Consider the following 14,039-nt stretch of genomic DNA (forward strand, 5'->3'; position numbering starts at 1 on the left):
TTGCATCACTGGTTAAACCCGCTTCCACTGAACGAGCCAATTGCTCGGCCACACTCGTATGATACGCTTGCAGTCTACGAGGCGAGTCGTCGCACTTGTCACGCATCGTCAATGGACGTGCCCGAAATGTCTGCCGCGCCGGCTCTACTCGCAGAAGCTAGAAAAGCGCGAGCCTCCTGACCATAGGAAGCTCGGTCACCAGCAGGAGCTCTTCATCACCTCCACCTTCAGCCCTGGCTCACCAATTTTCCTCCCTAATGGAACGCGAATATTCAATCGACTTGTGGATTTCCTGCGAAAGCAATACGTACGATATGGCTTCGAGGAAGTCATCACCCCGACCATTTACAAAAAGTCGCTATGGGCCAAGTCCGGCCACCTCGAAAACTATGCCGACGACATGTACACAGTGACCGGAAACAAGCGAGCGTTAGCCCTCGGACACTCAGAGGGGTGCTGTGGCACGAACTCGAACGAAACCGCCGCGACGGAAGACGAGGACGACAGCGAATACGGACTCAAACCCATGAATTGTCCTGGGCATTGCCTCATCTTCGCGTCGAAGCTGCATAGCTATCGAGATCTACCAGTACGCTACGCCGATTTCAGCCCTCTCCATCGAAACGAAATATCGGGTGCGCTGTCTGGGCTCACAAGAGTGCGCCGCTTCCACCAGGACGACGGCCACATCTTTTGCCGCCCTAGCCAGGTAGAGGAAGAAATCAAGAAGACGCTCGATTTTGTCAAAGTAGTCTATGCTACGCTTAAATTTGGCGTGAGCTATCGATTGGCACTGTCTACGCGGCCAAAGGACCACTTTATAGGCACAGAAGACGAATGGAACAGAGCAGAGGATCGTCTTCGCCGCGCTTTAGACGCATCAGGCATGCAGTGGAGCGTCAATGAAGGAGATGGTGCTTTCTACGGGCCAAAGATCGATATTGTGCTCCAAGACTCGGACGGCAAGGAGCACCAGACCGCGACGATACAGCTTGACTTTCAGCTGCCGAAGCGCTTCGAGTTGGAGTACCAAGCACCGGCTCCTGAGTACGAGGCTCGTGGCGAATCGACACAGGATCCTGCTCTGCTGGCAGAGTATGGCCCAGTACGACCAGTCATGATCCACCGCGCTGTGCTTGGCTCTGTGGAGCGTCTCATGGCTCTTCTCATAGAAAATTACGACGGCAAGTGGCCATTTTGGCTAAATCCCCGCCAAGCCGTTATTCTGACCGTCAACACGACTGCTCCCGTGGTGGATTGGGCAGATAAAGTACGCGACATTCTGCTGGGAAATGTTGCCAGTTCATCCACTGGTAATGAGCCCCCAGTAGCAGATGCTGGCATCGCCTTGTCAGGTCAAACAGGTCTTGCAGTAGACCTGGACACCACGGCCAGATCATTAGGCGCCAAGATACGAGAGGCGCGTAACAACGGTTACAGCCAGATACTTGTCGTAGGCGACGCAGATGTGCAAAGTAAACAAGTCAGCCTGGGCAAGGAGCGCATGTCGCCTGCCGAAATGAGAGATAGAATGATGGAGATGGTGAACCGATTCGAATAATGTAAACTAGTCAACGTGTACAGCAATGTAATATAGACATGGCTCTCCTGGCAGCGATATACCTTGATGAGGCTGCATCCAGGGGTGTATCCGTGCCTTCTCAGCATTCAAAAGACGAGATGCTGGTCTTGTGTAAGCGGCGCGCCGGCCGCGGCGCGACGTTTGTTGTCCCGCGGCAGCGATCAAGTTCCTTTGCTGTGGTGCAGTTCACCGTCGCGGAGTACGCAGCCGCGCTCGCGCATGTGGCTGTGCGCAGAAAAAGGTCTTGTCTATTCCTGAATTCTTGGCTTGGGACAGTACTCTGTACATTTATTCATCTATCGGCTCGACCGCGGTTGTGTGGGTGGGCAAAGCCTTGTCTGTGACGACTATTGTCAGCTGTGCGAGGGCAGCGGGCGCATTGGCCAAAGGGCGCAGCTTACGACTTGAGTTCGGGGTCCACGGCGCCGCCAGTTCGCTCGACACGCTCAATCATGGACTGGCGCTCATCTAGCTGCTGGCGCATGTATTCGACCGTCTTCTTGAGCACGAGGCCCTCGGATCGGCCCTGCCCCTCGAGACCTGGCACCAGCTCGGTCAGTCGGTCGAAGCCCTCGCGAATCGCTTGTCTGCGCTTTTGCTCTGTTCGCAGAATTAGCCACCAGTTCACGGCCAAGCAACAAACAGGCCCCCTCCCTGGCGATGGTCCGGCGTGTGCGGGGGGAAGAGGCGTCGGGCGGCGCATGCTGACAACTCACCAGAGGCAATGTGGTTCTGTTTCTTCTCTTCCTCGGTAAGACGGGGCTTGTCGTCGCCATTGGCGTTGGCAGCATCTCCGGCGGTGTTGTTTGGCGAAGACGACATGATCAGCAAGGGACAATGTTCACGGCCTGTTTCTTGGGCTGTACTTGTGCGAGGATGGTTTGGAGGGGTTCGTCGGGACGGGCTGGGAGGTTAAGTCGGCTGGCCGCCTTTGGTGGGGGATCACATGCGCAGCGCCGGCGCACGCCCAGAGGCTACTTCGGACTACCCCGTCCCGTCGGCGTTGGAGGCTTGCAGCGCCCGCAAGGGAGACGGGCTTGGTCAAGTCCACTATTTTATTTGCTTCCTTTTGGCAGGGGTCTTGCCCCAGATTCCTTCCGAGTGGCATGACGCAGCCGACGTGTTGCTGCTTTGCCGTAGCTTATAATTTAGTGGCGCTCTTGATGTACAAGACAGCCGAGGGACACGGAGATGCTGCCGTACATGAGTTGACATTAGGCTAGAGCTGAGACAATTGTGAAATATAATTTTAGATAGTCGGGATGCAAGAAAAGGTCATCACAGCCCCCGATATCTGTATTAGGTAGTGAGAAGCTAGCATAAGTCGCTGACTGCCGGTTACAAATTAACTAATTCGGAACATCTCGCTGTTGCATTGTAATATTTGTTGCACTAGAGATGGCTGTTTCCGAAGGCTACTTCGTCCCCCCAAGCGCCAAGACACTGAAAGCAGGCAAATTCTAAAAAAAAAATCTATCTGTCGTCTATTATCATCACCCGTCAGACTCTACCTCTTCGCCCTCAAAATCTACTTCGTCTTGGCGGAAAATGACCTTTTCCGCCAACTGCAGCGTCTTTTGTACGGGCAAGCCAATGACATTGTCTATGCTGCCATCAATCTTCTCAATCAAGAGCAGTCCGGCGACTCCCTGGATGCCGTATCCGCCAGCCTTGTCAACGCCTTCGCGCGTCTTGACGTATGCCTCAATGACATCATCCGGCAGACCGTCCTCTTCGCTGCGAAAGTAGACCTTGGTTTCCACCGTGTGTGTCGCCATGTCGTAGCCTGGGTGGCGCGCATCTTCCCGGGGCGCAAGCGCAGTCACAGAGGTCAAGACGCGGTGAACGCGAGAGTCTCGCAGGAGCTTGAGCATGGCGATGTGGTCGGCTTCGCTTCGCGGCTTCTCCAAAATTCGGCCGTCGCGGGTGACAATGACGGTGTCGGCGGCAATGACTAGGTCCGGATCGGGTATCGAGTTGAGGTGCGTCTCGAGCGACCTTTGGTAGACGTTGAGGCCTTTACGACGCCCAGTTTCGGAGACGTACTCCCATGGGCCGTAAATGGACTTGTCCACATCTTCTGGTATGGTAGACGGCGTAATTTCGAGGTTTCTCAAGCCAACCTATCATATGGCATTAGACATGGGTTTCGCTGCACCAGCTGCCACAAACTGACCTGTTGCAGAAGCGCCTTTCTGCGGGGCGACGCAGAGGCCAGGATGACTCGCTTTGCGTTGAGGTGTTTGATGATGGGAATGTCGAGCGGCGCAGGGCCACGGCGTAGTCCTGACGTAGCGCGAGGGCGCGCACCGGCGGCCTGCTCTGTTGCGGCTTCATCGTAGCCAGAAGGCGGGCCCTTTGGTATCTCTGAGTCCGCCATGTTGTCTGATGGCACGCGATTGAATGTGGCGAGCCTTCAGATGTATGTAGGTGAAAAAGCTGGTGCTTGTGCTGGCCAAGTTTCGGTCGCGATCTGAGCTTCCACAGCGGGGCATTTCAGGGCGCTTAGGGAGGTAGGCTAGTATCAGGTCGCTGTAACACCAATGCATGTGTGAGTTATTTGACATTTAGAAACTATAGAAACTGTTCTCAGAGAATCATGATAAGTAGAAAGCCTTGGCTTCTTTGGCTTTTTTCTTTGTATAGTTGGTGTTCTATTGACAGAACGTCAACTACGGGACATACCTAGGTACCCAAGTATGCTTAGGAGGTAGGTATCGGATTCACGGCAGCTCAACAACAATACTCTATTCGCACGTCAAAAGGACAAATCTATTCTATATAGAGGGCCTTTCTGATCGACTCTGATTTTCCTGAATTTCATGTGCTCAGCGATACGTCTCGAGTGCCATCACTGCATAGTGCGTGACAGGGTTGACTTCATCACATCGTCCGAAATGAGGGCAGATCACGCTAGTCCCAATCGAGACACCACAGTGTTTTGTTGGCTCGGTGCGTTTCGCCGCCCCTGCGCTTTTCCACTCGCCAGGACAAAGACCACCAGCCAGCTCATCAACGCAAAGCCCGACATTCGCAACGCTCGCCCGCGCCATCAAGCGTCCATTCCCATAACCGGGCCGCGGTAAAACATTGGAGCCGCGCATGTTGACTGTACGCAGCAACGCGCGCGACATCTTTCCGAGCGCACGCTACTACAGAGCTTTAAACGCGAGCTCTACGACCTAAACACGCGTCTGCTAGTTAGCGGCAACGGCCTGAAGCTTTGCATTGTGCGCCGACTGCTATCACGAACCATTGACGCACGATTCGATAAGTCCAGAGTCGCATTTCTCTTCACTGCAACTGGCGTTAGCTGCCTAGGCGATACGGCGCCTCCGCGATGGACAGCAAGCGCAAGGCCGACTCTGGGAGCGGCACCAACTCTGGCGACCGCTCCTCAAAGCGTCGCAAGGTTTCGGTACGATTATTCCCGCCATCATTAGCGCTCATCTCAATGCAGATCAAGTTACTCGGATGGACAACCTCTGTCACGTCTCTGCTTGTCGCTGCGCGCAATGCGCCCTCCCTGTCGCGCAAAGTGACGCATGCTAATCCTGTCTAGGATTTTGATCTTATGAAGGGCGAGACCAAAGAATCAACTACCGCATATGGACTTGCATTTCTTGAGCAGATTCGCCGCACCTCTGATAAAAGGTAAAAGTGATTGCTCCTCGCCTGCAACGCAGCTACTGACTTTGTGTCTCAGTGGCCGATTAATTGCAACCTACTTTGAGAAGCTAATTCCCCGACAAAGCAATGCCGACTACTACAAGAAGACACGGATGCCAATTTCACTCGGAATCATCGAAGAAAAGCTCGAAAAGGGCGACTTCAAAAACTTGGCCGAACTCGAGAGCTATTTTAAGCGCATGATTGTAAACGCCAAAGAGTTTTATCCGCGATCATCATCCGTTTTTGACGATGCAGAGCGTTTTCGCAAGGCGCTCAGCAACTACATGACGAAAAATAATCCAGCTTATGCAAAGAGGGGCTACCAGGCTGTCGCTACGCCGTTGCCTCAAGAGGATGCTGAGGGTGAAGGTGAGGGTGATGAAGACCAGGAGAACGAGGGCGATGAAGATGGAGGCGGCGAAAAAGAAGAGGAAGAGGAAGAGGCGAAAGAAGAAGTAGAGGAGGAGCAAGCGGAAGAAGACGAGCCGGAGGAGCAAGAGCCAGAAGGTCCGCGCCGCAAGTCCATCATTCTCAAGAGAAGAGAAGAACCTGCTTCCTCGCGTTCTCGACCACGTCGATCCTCTGCCTACCAGGCAAGCCCGAAGCCTGTTACGCCAGCAAAGCCTGACGGCCACCAATATGAGGGCGTTCCCTACAAGGGACTCACATTCCAGGAAGCACAAGAAAAGATTGTGGAGGAGATGCTTAGGCACCGCGAGCCTGAATACGAGGAGGTCTACTTTGAGCCTTTTGTCAATTTACCACCTCGGGCACTGAAAGACTACTACAGAATAGTTACTGACCCCCTGTCTTTAAAAAAGCTTCAGAAAATTGTCAAAGGTATTCAGGGTCGCGGTGAGCTGACCGGGATCAGCGAATTCAAGTCGTGGGCCGCTTTTGAGGAAAGGTCCAAACTGCTTTGGACAAACGCCTATTTCTACAATGAAGAAGGCAGCGAGATTTATTCTCTTGGACAGGAGCTAGAGGTATGTCGCTCTATATTAAAACAATCAAGTTCTTGGCTAACAGTCAATAGACATTTTTTAAGGCACAGTTGAGAAAGGCCAAGGCCGCTGTTTCAGAGCCCGCACAATCAAAGATCAAGCTCCGGGTGGGCGGCCATGGTGGCAGTGACACCCCATCAAATAAGAAAATCACAATCCATGTTGGTGGTCGAGGCAATGCAGAGTCGCCAGCCCCCCCAGTCGCTGCCACCGGCACTGAGACGCCCCCAACGAACGGCGAGGTTGTCAATGGCGCCGTAACTCCTGTTGCACAGGTCGACGATGTAGCACCTGCCAATGTTCCCACACCAGGGGAGCTCCCACCAGGCGCTCCGCGACCACCGGGACTGTCCGAAACGCCCGTCCCCGTGCCCCCTCCTGCGCCCCCGAATCCCGCCCAAAACAACGAGACAAGACGGTCTCGCGGCCCCGGTAAAGGTGAGGGTCCCTACTTTGAAAAAGTTGCGCCAATCACGTATGCTAATCCACAGGCGATAGGCGTCAGCGATGCGCTCCTCTCCCGGCTCTCCATCCAGGCCCATCCGATGCTGCAGCTCGCCCAGCCCAAAATGGGCTCCCTCTATCCGGACCCCAAGTACCTGCAACAGTCGGGCGTGATCAACGTGCCGCAGCACTGCAACCGCGTCTTCGTCATCACCATGCTGCCCGACTTCCTGCACGAGCGCCACTACAGCCTCTGGACGCTCATCAACCGGCAGCCGGTGAAGCCGTACCCGCAGATGATTCCCGGCCAGCTGCCGCAGGAGCTCGCCTTTGAGGTCGGCCTGCACCCTGGCGTCAACGTCGTTGAGGCCCACCTGATTGCGGCCATTCCCAGTGAGCAGCGAGAGGTGGGCGGTCCCGAGTCCGAGTTGGAAATCTTTACGGCATACGTCAACGTGACGAAGAATTAAAATAAAGGTAGATTGGGACGGCAAGTGGGCGAATCACGTGGGAAGAGCGATGTGTATAGGGGTTCTTTCCATTTTTAAATTATCCCTTTAACGTTTCTTTCGCACAGTGATGGGAATGTTACAAGGTTTTTTTTCTTTCAACTTTTGGAAGAGTTTACATGGAACGGGTATAGGCTGGAAGCCGTCCAGACAGGACCCGAACTCTGTTGGGTATGGCTGATGATTTTTCTGCAATTTAATGGGTGTTATTTCTTTCCTTGAAAATACAATGCAAGAAAAAACGAAGTGTTCAATCCCCGCTGCCGCCATGGCTCGTGATACCCGTCGTTGCTTATTAGAGATTGATTTAAATTGTGCAGCCGCCCCAGGTTTTGGCTCTGTCGGGGAAAAGAAGAGAAATTGCGAGCGCCAATGCCATGCTGCCGAAATAAAATACAAATTACAGTTCTGGTTTCGCTTCTTCTCCCCAAGTACAAAGCCTTCAACCACCTCGGCCCGCCACAGAAAACTCTTTATTTCGCCGGATATTGCTTGAACGGCAATAGGTGCTTCAACTGAGTCTGGATGTCGACGAATTTCCTTTGCTTGGGGTCAAACCAAGCGACAACATAAACAGTCATGTATGCACTTTTGCCAGACACTTGGATCAAGCCATCCACCCTGATGCAGCCGGGGCCGGGGCCTTGCCGCGCAGGCTTCCAGGTCTTGGCCAAGGTCACCATGGCCGCAGAGCTGGCATGTTCCAGATTAGACGGCATCACATCCCCGAACGGCACGGCCGACTGAAGCGTCTTTTTCAAATCTTGCAGCTCTCGGTCCGCGCCGGGGCCAACAGTCTCCTGCTGCGGCATCCGGTTCAGGACGACAGACTCCCACGTGGGTAGCCGTTTGACCGGCTCGGCAATGCCCAAGAACACGGCAGTATCTGTAGCCAAGCCCTTGCCGAGAACGCTGAGAAAACTCCAGGCCGCCTTGGCCACAGCTACGGGGTAGATGGCTAGAGACAAATGTTTCGCTGCAAGCGTATCGATAGGGCGATGCGCCCAGTATATTCCGTCGTCTTCGATACTAATCCTGCCCTGAGAGTCAGTATGAAGCCAGAAGAGGCAGCGACGAGAGCCGGAAAAAAATGACCTACCCCGCTACATAGTGTTTGGGCGGCGGCCGAGTGGGAAATATCGTATCTAGCCAGTACTGGGACACGTGCATATCTTTACCGCCTAGTATCCTCACGTATTGGTCGTTGTTTTGGACAGCTTTGCAGATCGTGTCGGCTAGCTTGACTAGAGATTATAGGTTAGCACAGTGGGTGCAATATGCGACGAGTCACACACGTTTGATATCCTCGCGTGCCTGCTTGTTTCTACTGAAGGCAACGAACTCCAGCCACTCAGGGTCGTTGCTTCTATATTGTGGTTGATTGACCTCAGTTGTGCCAAATGGCATAGGCAGGAACAGTATCGAATCCGGACCATCATCTGCTTCTTCGGCCATTTCTTGCTTCTCCTTCTCGGACAGGGCATCCCACTCGTCTTCCGCCCAGTCGAACAAGGGCTCCAGGACGATGATATAGAAAACAGTCCAGCAGACGAACACTGCTGCTGTTGTGAAAAGGACGCGCCTACAGATGACATATGTTAGCAGCCTGCGCTCCTGCGACGAGGGGCGCAAGGGCTCTTACCCGACAAACCGGCGTACTGGCCGTAGTCGCGACTGATTAACCGGTTTGTGGAAGTAGACAGGCAGAGGTGGGGTCGTCAAATCGTTTTTTCGCCATGGCAGCAGAGATATCTGCCGACTATTCAGGCAAAATCGGTGGTTGTGGAGAGGCTTCAATCGAAGAGCATTGAACGAGGCCAATATAGGCGCGGGCGCCAACCGTCGCATCGCCATATTTCAAAGAAAAATGATACGATGTGCCGTCATGTGTACAGGTCGGTGAAGCCTTGACAAGGAATAAAATGCATGCTGCTAGAAGACAGCGCCGGTTCTGAAAATGTACAGGTTGGTGATGGCCCAGCTCGTCATCAGGCACACAGTTAGTGGATGGACCCTTGCAAGTCGCCAAGTGCCGGAATAACTAAACGCCGATATCCGCATAACGTGGGCGACTGCAGCTGCCTCACTAGCCATCGCCCTTGGTGGTGACGTTTCGGCGTTCCTCTACTCGACAGCCACAGCTTTTATGATCCCACAAGCATCATGAAATTCACCGCCGGGATCATTGCGGCCCTTGCGAGCTGTACTACGGCAGCTGCGACTACGGGACACGCCTTTACTTTTCCCCACGATGAGTCCGTCTCAACAACTTCCCTCCACCGCAGCCTAGCCAGGCTCGTGTTCCTCCAGCGCCTGGCCAGCCCCGGCGAGGGCCCATCGATCAGAGATATCCCCGACGACGTCAGCGCCGACGATGCCGTTTCTACATTGAACAAATTCGCTTCCTCGAGAGATACTTTGTTTGCGTCCCAGCCGACGACTAAGCGACTGCTTATCATGGTTGATGGCATGACTGCGCAACAAATAAAGGATGCTGGGCAAGCTCTGGGTCAGGATGCGACTTTTACGATAAATGATCTGCCTTCCTCCGCCGCCAATCGCGATTTTTTCGAAATTGATACCTACAATGCGGGCGCGACGAAGCGACACAGCTGCTCACTGAGCGAGATTGTGCAGATGAAGGACGGCAAATGCTGGAGTGAATCATCTTCTGCTGCCAGATTCAACGTCGCAGAGGTATGCTGAACCACGAGTGCGACTACCGTTCGAGACTAACGTCGCCACAGAAGCCAGAGTCGATGAAGAGTATCCTCGAAGCTTTGCGTTCCATCCCCAAGCTTGCCGAAGCCGGAAAGGTCGAAGCCACTGTCGTCCTCCTCCCCGGAACGGGCAACGACGCGAAGCCTTCATGGTCTGATAAACCCCAAGAGCTTCGCCGTCGACAAGCTGAGCAAGTCATATCTTCCAACCATAAGGCGGCTCCTGTGAGCCTTGTTCACCCTGTTGCCAGCTCCTCAACATCACCCACCCCAAAGAAGCCCATCCCCGCTTGCTTCAGTTCCAGCGAGAGCTGCGTTGAGGGCACAAACAATTGCACCGGAGGTCATGGATCATGCGTAAACAAATACGGTGCAGTTCCTGAGAACCCGAAGGAAGGAGATGTCTGTTTCGTGTGCCATTGCAAGTCCACCGCCAATAAAAACAGCGGGCCGACGCACTGGGGTGGACCAACATGCGCTAAGCAAGATGTCAGTGTACCGTTCTGGCTCTTTTTCGGGTTCACTGTTATTATTGTTGGTGTCGTCTGGATGGCGATCAGCTTGCTCTACAGCGTTGGTGAAGAGAAGCTTCCAGGTGTCATTGGCGCAGGCGTTTCTCGCGCAAAGTAATAAATGCCGTGGCTCGATAAATTGCTTGGCATATGTTTTTATCAAGACCTAGCTCGACGTAGCTAGAACTAGAACCATCGACTACCTAGTAGGCTAGAGATGATGATTGGGTGGGCTCGACCATGTATTATATAGGCGATGGAGAGGACGGCAAATCTCCTTAAAGTCAACGGGAAGGATTTTTTGGAGCTTTGAAATAGCAACACTCGGCCATTTCAGCTTTATGTGCTAATAAAACTAACTAACGACTACATCCGTACGTGTCTCATGATTAACAATTCGCTTCTATAATATTTCAAGTTGACCCTGACCCTTACCAGCATAACTAGCCACAATAGTACAATAATCTCTAGAGCCCTAAATGTCTACCTACTAGTTAGTAGGTATAATATTCCGCAAGCAGAGCTTCACCTCTACCTAGGTAGTTAGTTAGTTACTATCGAGTTAAGTGTCGAGTGGTGGCGCAGATTTATCCACCATTGAAAACGATAGGCTAACGCTGCCGAGGCTCCCGGCGACCGGCCCACTTCTGCCACAAGTCGTTGACGGAGATTTGCGAAAGACGCCGTTTCTCTTGCTCTTGATATCGTAGGAGCTGTTCTAGGTGCCTGTCCTCATCGCCGAGAGCCCCTGCTTGGCGAACCGGAAGGCCACATCCAACGACCACTTGTTTGGCGACCTGCTATTGCATTATCTGATCAGTTTGGGGCTGCCTGGCGTCGTGCGCCTCCTTGTCGGACCATGCCAAACGACGAGCGTCCGAAAATGCCGACGGCGAAATGGGGTGCGGCTTGCGCTGCGTGTGCAACGGCAAAGGCCAAGTGTATCCGCTCCAACGAGACCCCGGGATCAAAATGCGACCGGTAAGCAAGGCCAAAACCATCTCCCCGCCGTGGCATATATCGTCGCTCCGGCCCGTTACCTACTGCGCCTCCCCGGTTTGCCATTGTGACGCGCGAATTCTCAACCATCATGCCGGGCGCGGCGGATATGACCAAAACATGGTTTCGCTGACGCCGAAGATGTTTCTAGATGTGAGCGGTTACTCAAGGAATGTACAGACCAGGTACACAAGCCAAGGAAGAAAAGGCAGCCCAAGCCCTCGTGAGTTGTTTCTCGTCCTCAAGGAGCCCATTCTTCACCTTCTCGTCGCCATGGAATTCGTTGATCCTAGGGAGCTAATGCTGGACCCTAGACGCACCGCACAAATCGAGGAGCGTTTGAACGGCTTGGTGAGCCTGCTGCAAGCATCAGGAGAGCTGCCACACCAGGCCCAAGGCCAACAGGATGGCAGCACTCCTGGTGACTACGATGACTCTAACCTTACATCATCGCAGATGACCGATTCGCCCATGGCCAACAATACAGTTCAAGTCGAGAAGCAACCGTCGCCGAAAGAATGGCACATCCCATCCACATACAACTGCTTTGGGGCAGCAAACTGCATCTGCCGCCCAGAACCGGGTGATGCGCCTCCGCCCCCAGAAACTGACGATGTCTGCTTAGAGACGTACAAGACTCAATTGCAGCACCTGTATCCATTTATCGTCATCTTGCCAAGTGTGACAGCGGCCCAACTTGGCGCATCACGCCCATTCCTCATGTCGGCTATTCGCATGGTTACTTCGTTTCGCAGTTTACGATCCATGAGAGCGCAGATGTACGCACTGAAGAAGCATATTTCCGATTATATGCTGATTCGCTCGGAGCGGTCGATGGATCTCCTTCTGGGCATCATTGTGATTCTTGGCTGGTACCAGTATCATTGCTTTGCCCATGCCCAACTACATAACTTGCTCTCACTTGCAATTTCTCTGGTTGGGGAGATGGGACTTAATCGTCATCCCGTCATTCACGAGGGCACTAGGCTGATGGCCGCTCAGCCGCCGGCACCCTCTGCGCGAAATAGTGAAGAGCAGCGCGCCTTTCTTGGCGTCTGGTTTCTCGCTTCTTCGTAAGCTCAAAGCCATGTTCACCTCCTATGGCTAATCGACGCTAAGGTCTTTGTTAGAATGTCGACCGTTTTTGGGAGAATTGATCCCATGCGTTATACCTCATATGTCAAGGATTGCATCGCACTTCTCGCGTCGAATAAGGAATATGAGACGGATGTCAATCTTGTATTCCTATTACGCATTCAGCATTTGACGCAGCGCATTTCCGAACTGAATCCACGAGACAACACCATCGAGGAGTTCACAAGCATCCCCAAAGCACCAGCAGCTGTATATATATCCGCTTTCCAAAATGAGCTCGATGAGCTACGAGCCAAGTTACCGGATCATCTCAGGAACGACAGTACGCAATTACACCGAGACATCATTATATTTGTTTACTAACTCATCCCCACTAGGCATCATAGCGATGTACTTTAATACCGCTCGTCTGAGACTGTATGAGCCTCCGATTGTCGACAAAGATCTGATATCGGCAATGGCAGATGCCTTCACGATGATCAATGCGGGTGGCGGAACACCTCTCGATCGCCTCTACAACACCAGCGCCGCTCTTACAGGGTGGTTTGAGAACTGGTTGTCTGTGCCAGTTCCCCAATACGCTTGTCAGACCACGGCTGTAGCGGCTCAGCTTGTTTACGCATTGACAATGCTTGGAAGATGGGCTCAGCTTGTGGCACCCAAACCGGTTGGAGAAACCACTGATACAAGTCGTGGCACAACCGGCTTGGCATCGTTTGAGCCCAACCCGCAGAATGCCCGAGGAACAGCTGCCCGAGGAACAGCCGCGTCGCCTCGAACCGTGGATACCTGCGTAATAGTACCCCGACTACCTGGTCCACTGACGCCAGCCGAAGGGGTATTTGACCCAGATCTACCCGCCGCCGTCGCGCATTTGCGTGCGCAGCTCAAGACGCATCCAGGTCTCATGGTCAATGTCGGCGAAATCTTGCTGGCCATTTGCAATCGCTTCGAGGCAGCTAACGCTACCTTTCAGATCTCGTCGACAGACACGAGGAATGATGAAGCAAATGTGTGGAGTATGACCGCGATCAAGGTTCGTATCACCAAGGCGAAGCTGGAAAGATGGGCCGATCTTGTCTCTAAGGAGGGCGAGAACCACTCACCCTCGCAGCAACTCAAGGCGGACATGGATACGAGTATGTCAGGATGGACACCGCAGTCCGCGCCGACCTCCGGCATGATGCAAAACGACGGCGGTGCCTGGCAGGGAATGGACCCCAACATGCCAACAGATCAAATGCAAAATGTGTATGGAAGCACCCCGTGGCGAAGTGATTTGCTTACTGGAGTTGACCCCGCGGTTTGGTTTGATGGATACCTTGATTGGGGTGCAGTCATTATGAACTCGATGGGCACTGTTGAGCAATAATTATTATGTTTCAAGCCGTGGTGAGCGACTGGTATGTTATGGGGGCGTTATTCGCGGCGGCAATTCAAAATGGTACATGTTGGTTTACTTTTCTTTCTGGTCCCCTTCATTTTCGACAACGATTCTCGGG

At 53.3% G+C, this 14,039-nt stretch overlaps 7 protein-coding genes across 7 annotated transcripts; 4 read left to right on the forward strand and 3 right to left on the reverse strand.

Moving 5' to 3' along the window:
* Positions 1-58: 58 nt before the first annotated feature.
* CCM_00105 (threonyl-tRNA synthetase) lies at positions 59-1,561 on the forward strand (the record flags this gene model as incomplete). Its single annotated transcript, XM_006665265.1, has 1 exon — positions 59-1,561. The coding sequence occupies one exon, from the start codon at positions 59-61 to the stop codon at positions 1,559-1,561; it is 1,503 nt and encodes a 500-aa protein (XP_006665328.1).
* Positions 1,562-1,979: 418 nt separating this feature from the next.
* On the reverse strand, positions 1,980-2,404 carry CCM_00106 (protein max, putative; the record flags this gene model as incomplete). The annotated part of the gene is made up of 2 exons (XM_006665266.1): positions 1,980-2,182; positions 2,299-2,404. The coding sequence occupies 2 exons, from the start codon at positions 2,402-2,404 to the stop codon at positions 1,980-1,982; spliced, it is 309 nt and encodes a 102-aa protein (XP_006665329.1).
* Positions 2,405-3,075: 671 nt separating this feature from the next.
* On the reverse strand, positions 3,076-3,962 carry CCM_00107 (acetylserotonin methytransferase-like protein, putative; the record flags this gene model as incomplete). Its single annotated transcript, XM_006665267.1, has 2 exons — positions 3,076-3,705; positions 3,759-3,962. 2 exons carry the CDS (start codon positions 3,960-3,962, stop codon positions 3,076-3,078), a joined length of 834 nt encoding a protein of 277 aa, XP_006665330.1.
* Positions 3,963-4,922: 960 nt separating this feature from the next.
* On the forward strand, positions 4,923-7,172 carry CCM_00108 (polybromo-1, putative; the record flags this gene model as incomplete). The annotated part of the gene is made up of 4 exons (XM_006665268.1): positions 4,923-5,120; positions 5,145-5,236; positions 5,289-6,240; positions 6,291-7,172. 4 exons carry the CDS (start codon positions 4,923-4,925, stop codon positions 7,170-7,172), a joined length of 2,124 nt encoding a protein of 707 aa, XP_006665331.1.
* Positions 7,173-7,684: 512 nt separating this feature from the next.
* Positions 7,685-9,065, reverse strand: CCM_00109 (uncharacterized protein; the record flags this gene model as incomplete). Its single annotated transcript, XM_006665269.1, has 4 exons — positions 7,685-8,246; positions 8,311-8,455; positions 8,507-8,793; positions 8,854-9,065. 4 exons carry the CDS (start codon positions 9,063-9,065, stop codon positions 7,685-7,687), a joined length of 1,206 nt encoding a protein of 401 aa, XP_006665332.1.
* A 309-nt stretch (positions 9,066-9,374) lies between these two features.
* Positions 9,375-10,561, forward strand: CCM_00110 (uncharacterized protein; the record flags this gene model as incomplete). Its single annotated transcript, XM_006665270.1, has 2 exons — positions 9,375-9,908; positions 9,959-10,561. The coding sequence occupies 2 exons, from the start codon at positions 9,375-9,377 to the stop codon at positions 10,559-10,561; spliced, it is 1,137 nt and encodes a 378-aa protein (XP_006665333.1).
* Positions 10,562-11,562: 1,001 nt separating this feature from the next.
* Positions 11,563-13,909, forward strand: CCM_00111 (tRNA processing endoribonuclease, putative; the record flags this gene model as incomplete). The annotated part of the gene is made up of 3 exons (XM_006665271.1): positions 11,563-12,515; positions 12,573-12,859; positions 12,915-13,909. 3 exons carry the CDS (start codon positions 11,563-11,565, stop codon positions 13,907-13,909), a joined length of 2,235 nt encoding a protein of 744 aa, XP_006665334.1.
* Between the last annotated feature and the right edge of the window lie 130 nt (positions 13,910-14,039).

This window comes from Cordyceps militaris (assembly GCF_000225605.1).
Source record: "Cordyceps militaris CM01 unplaced genomic scaffold CCM_S00001, whole genome shotgun sequence".
Classification (NCBI taxonomy): Eukaryota; Fungi; Ascomycota; class Sordariomycetes; order Hypocreales; family Cordycipitaceae; genus Cordyceps; species Cordyceps militaris.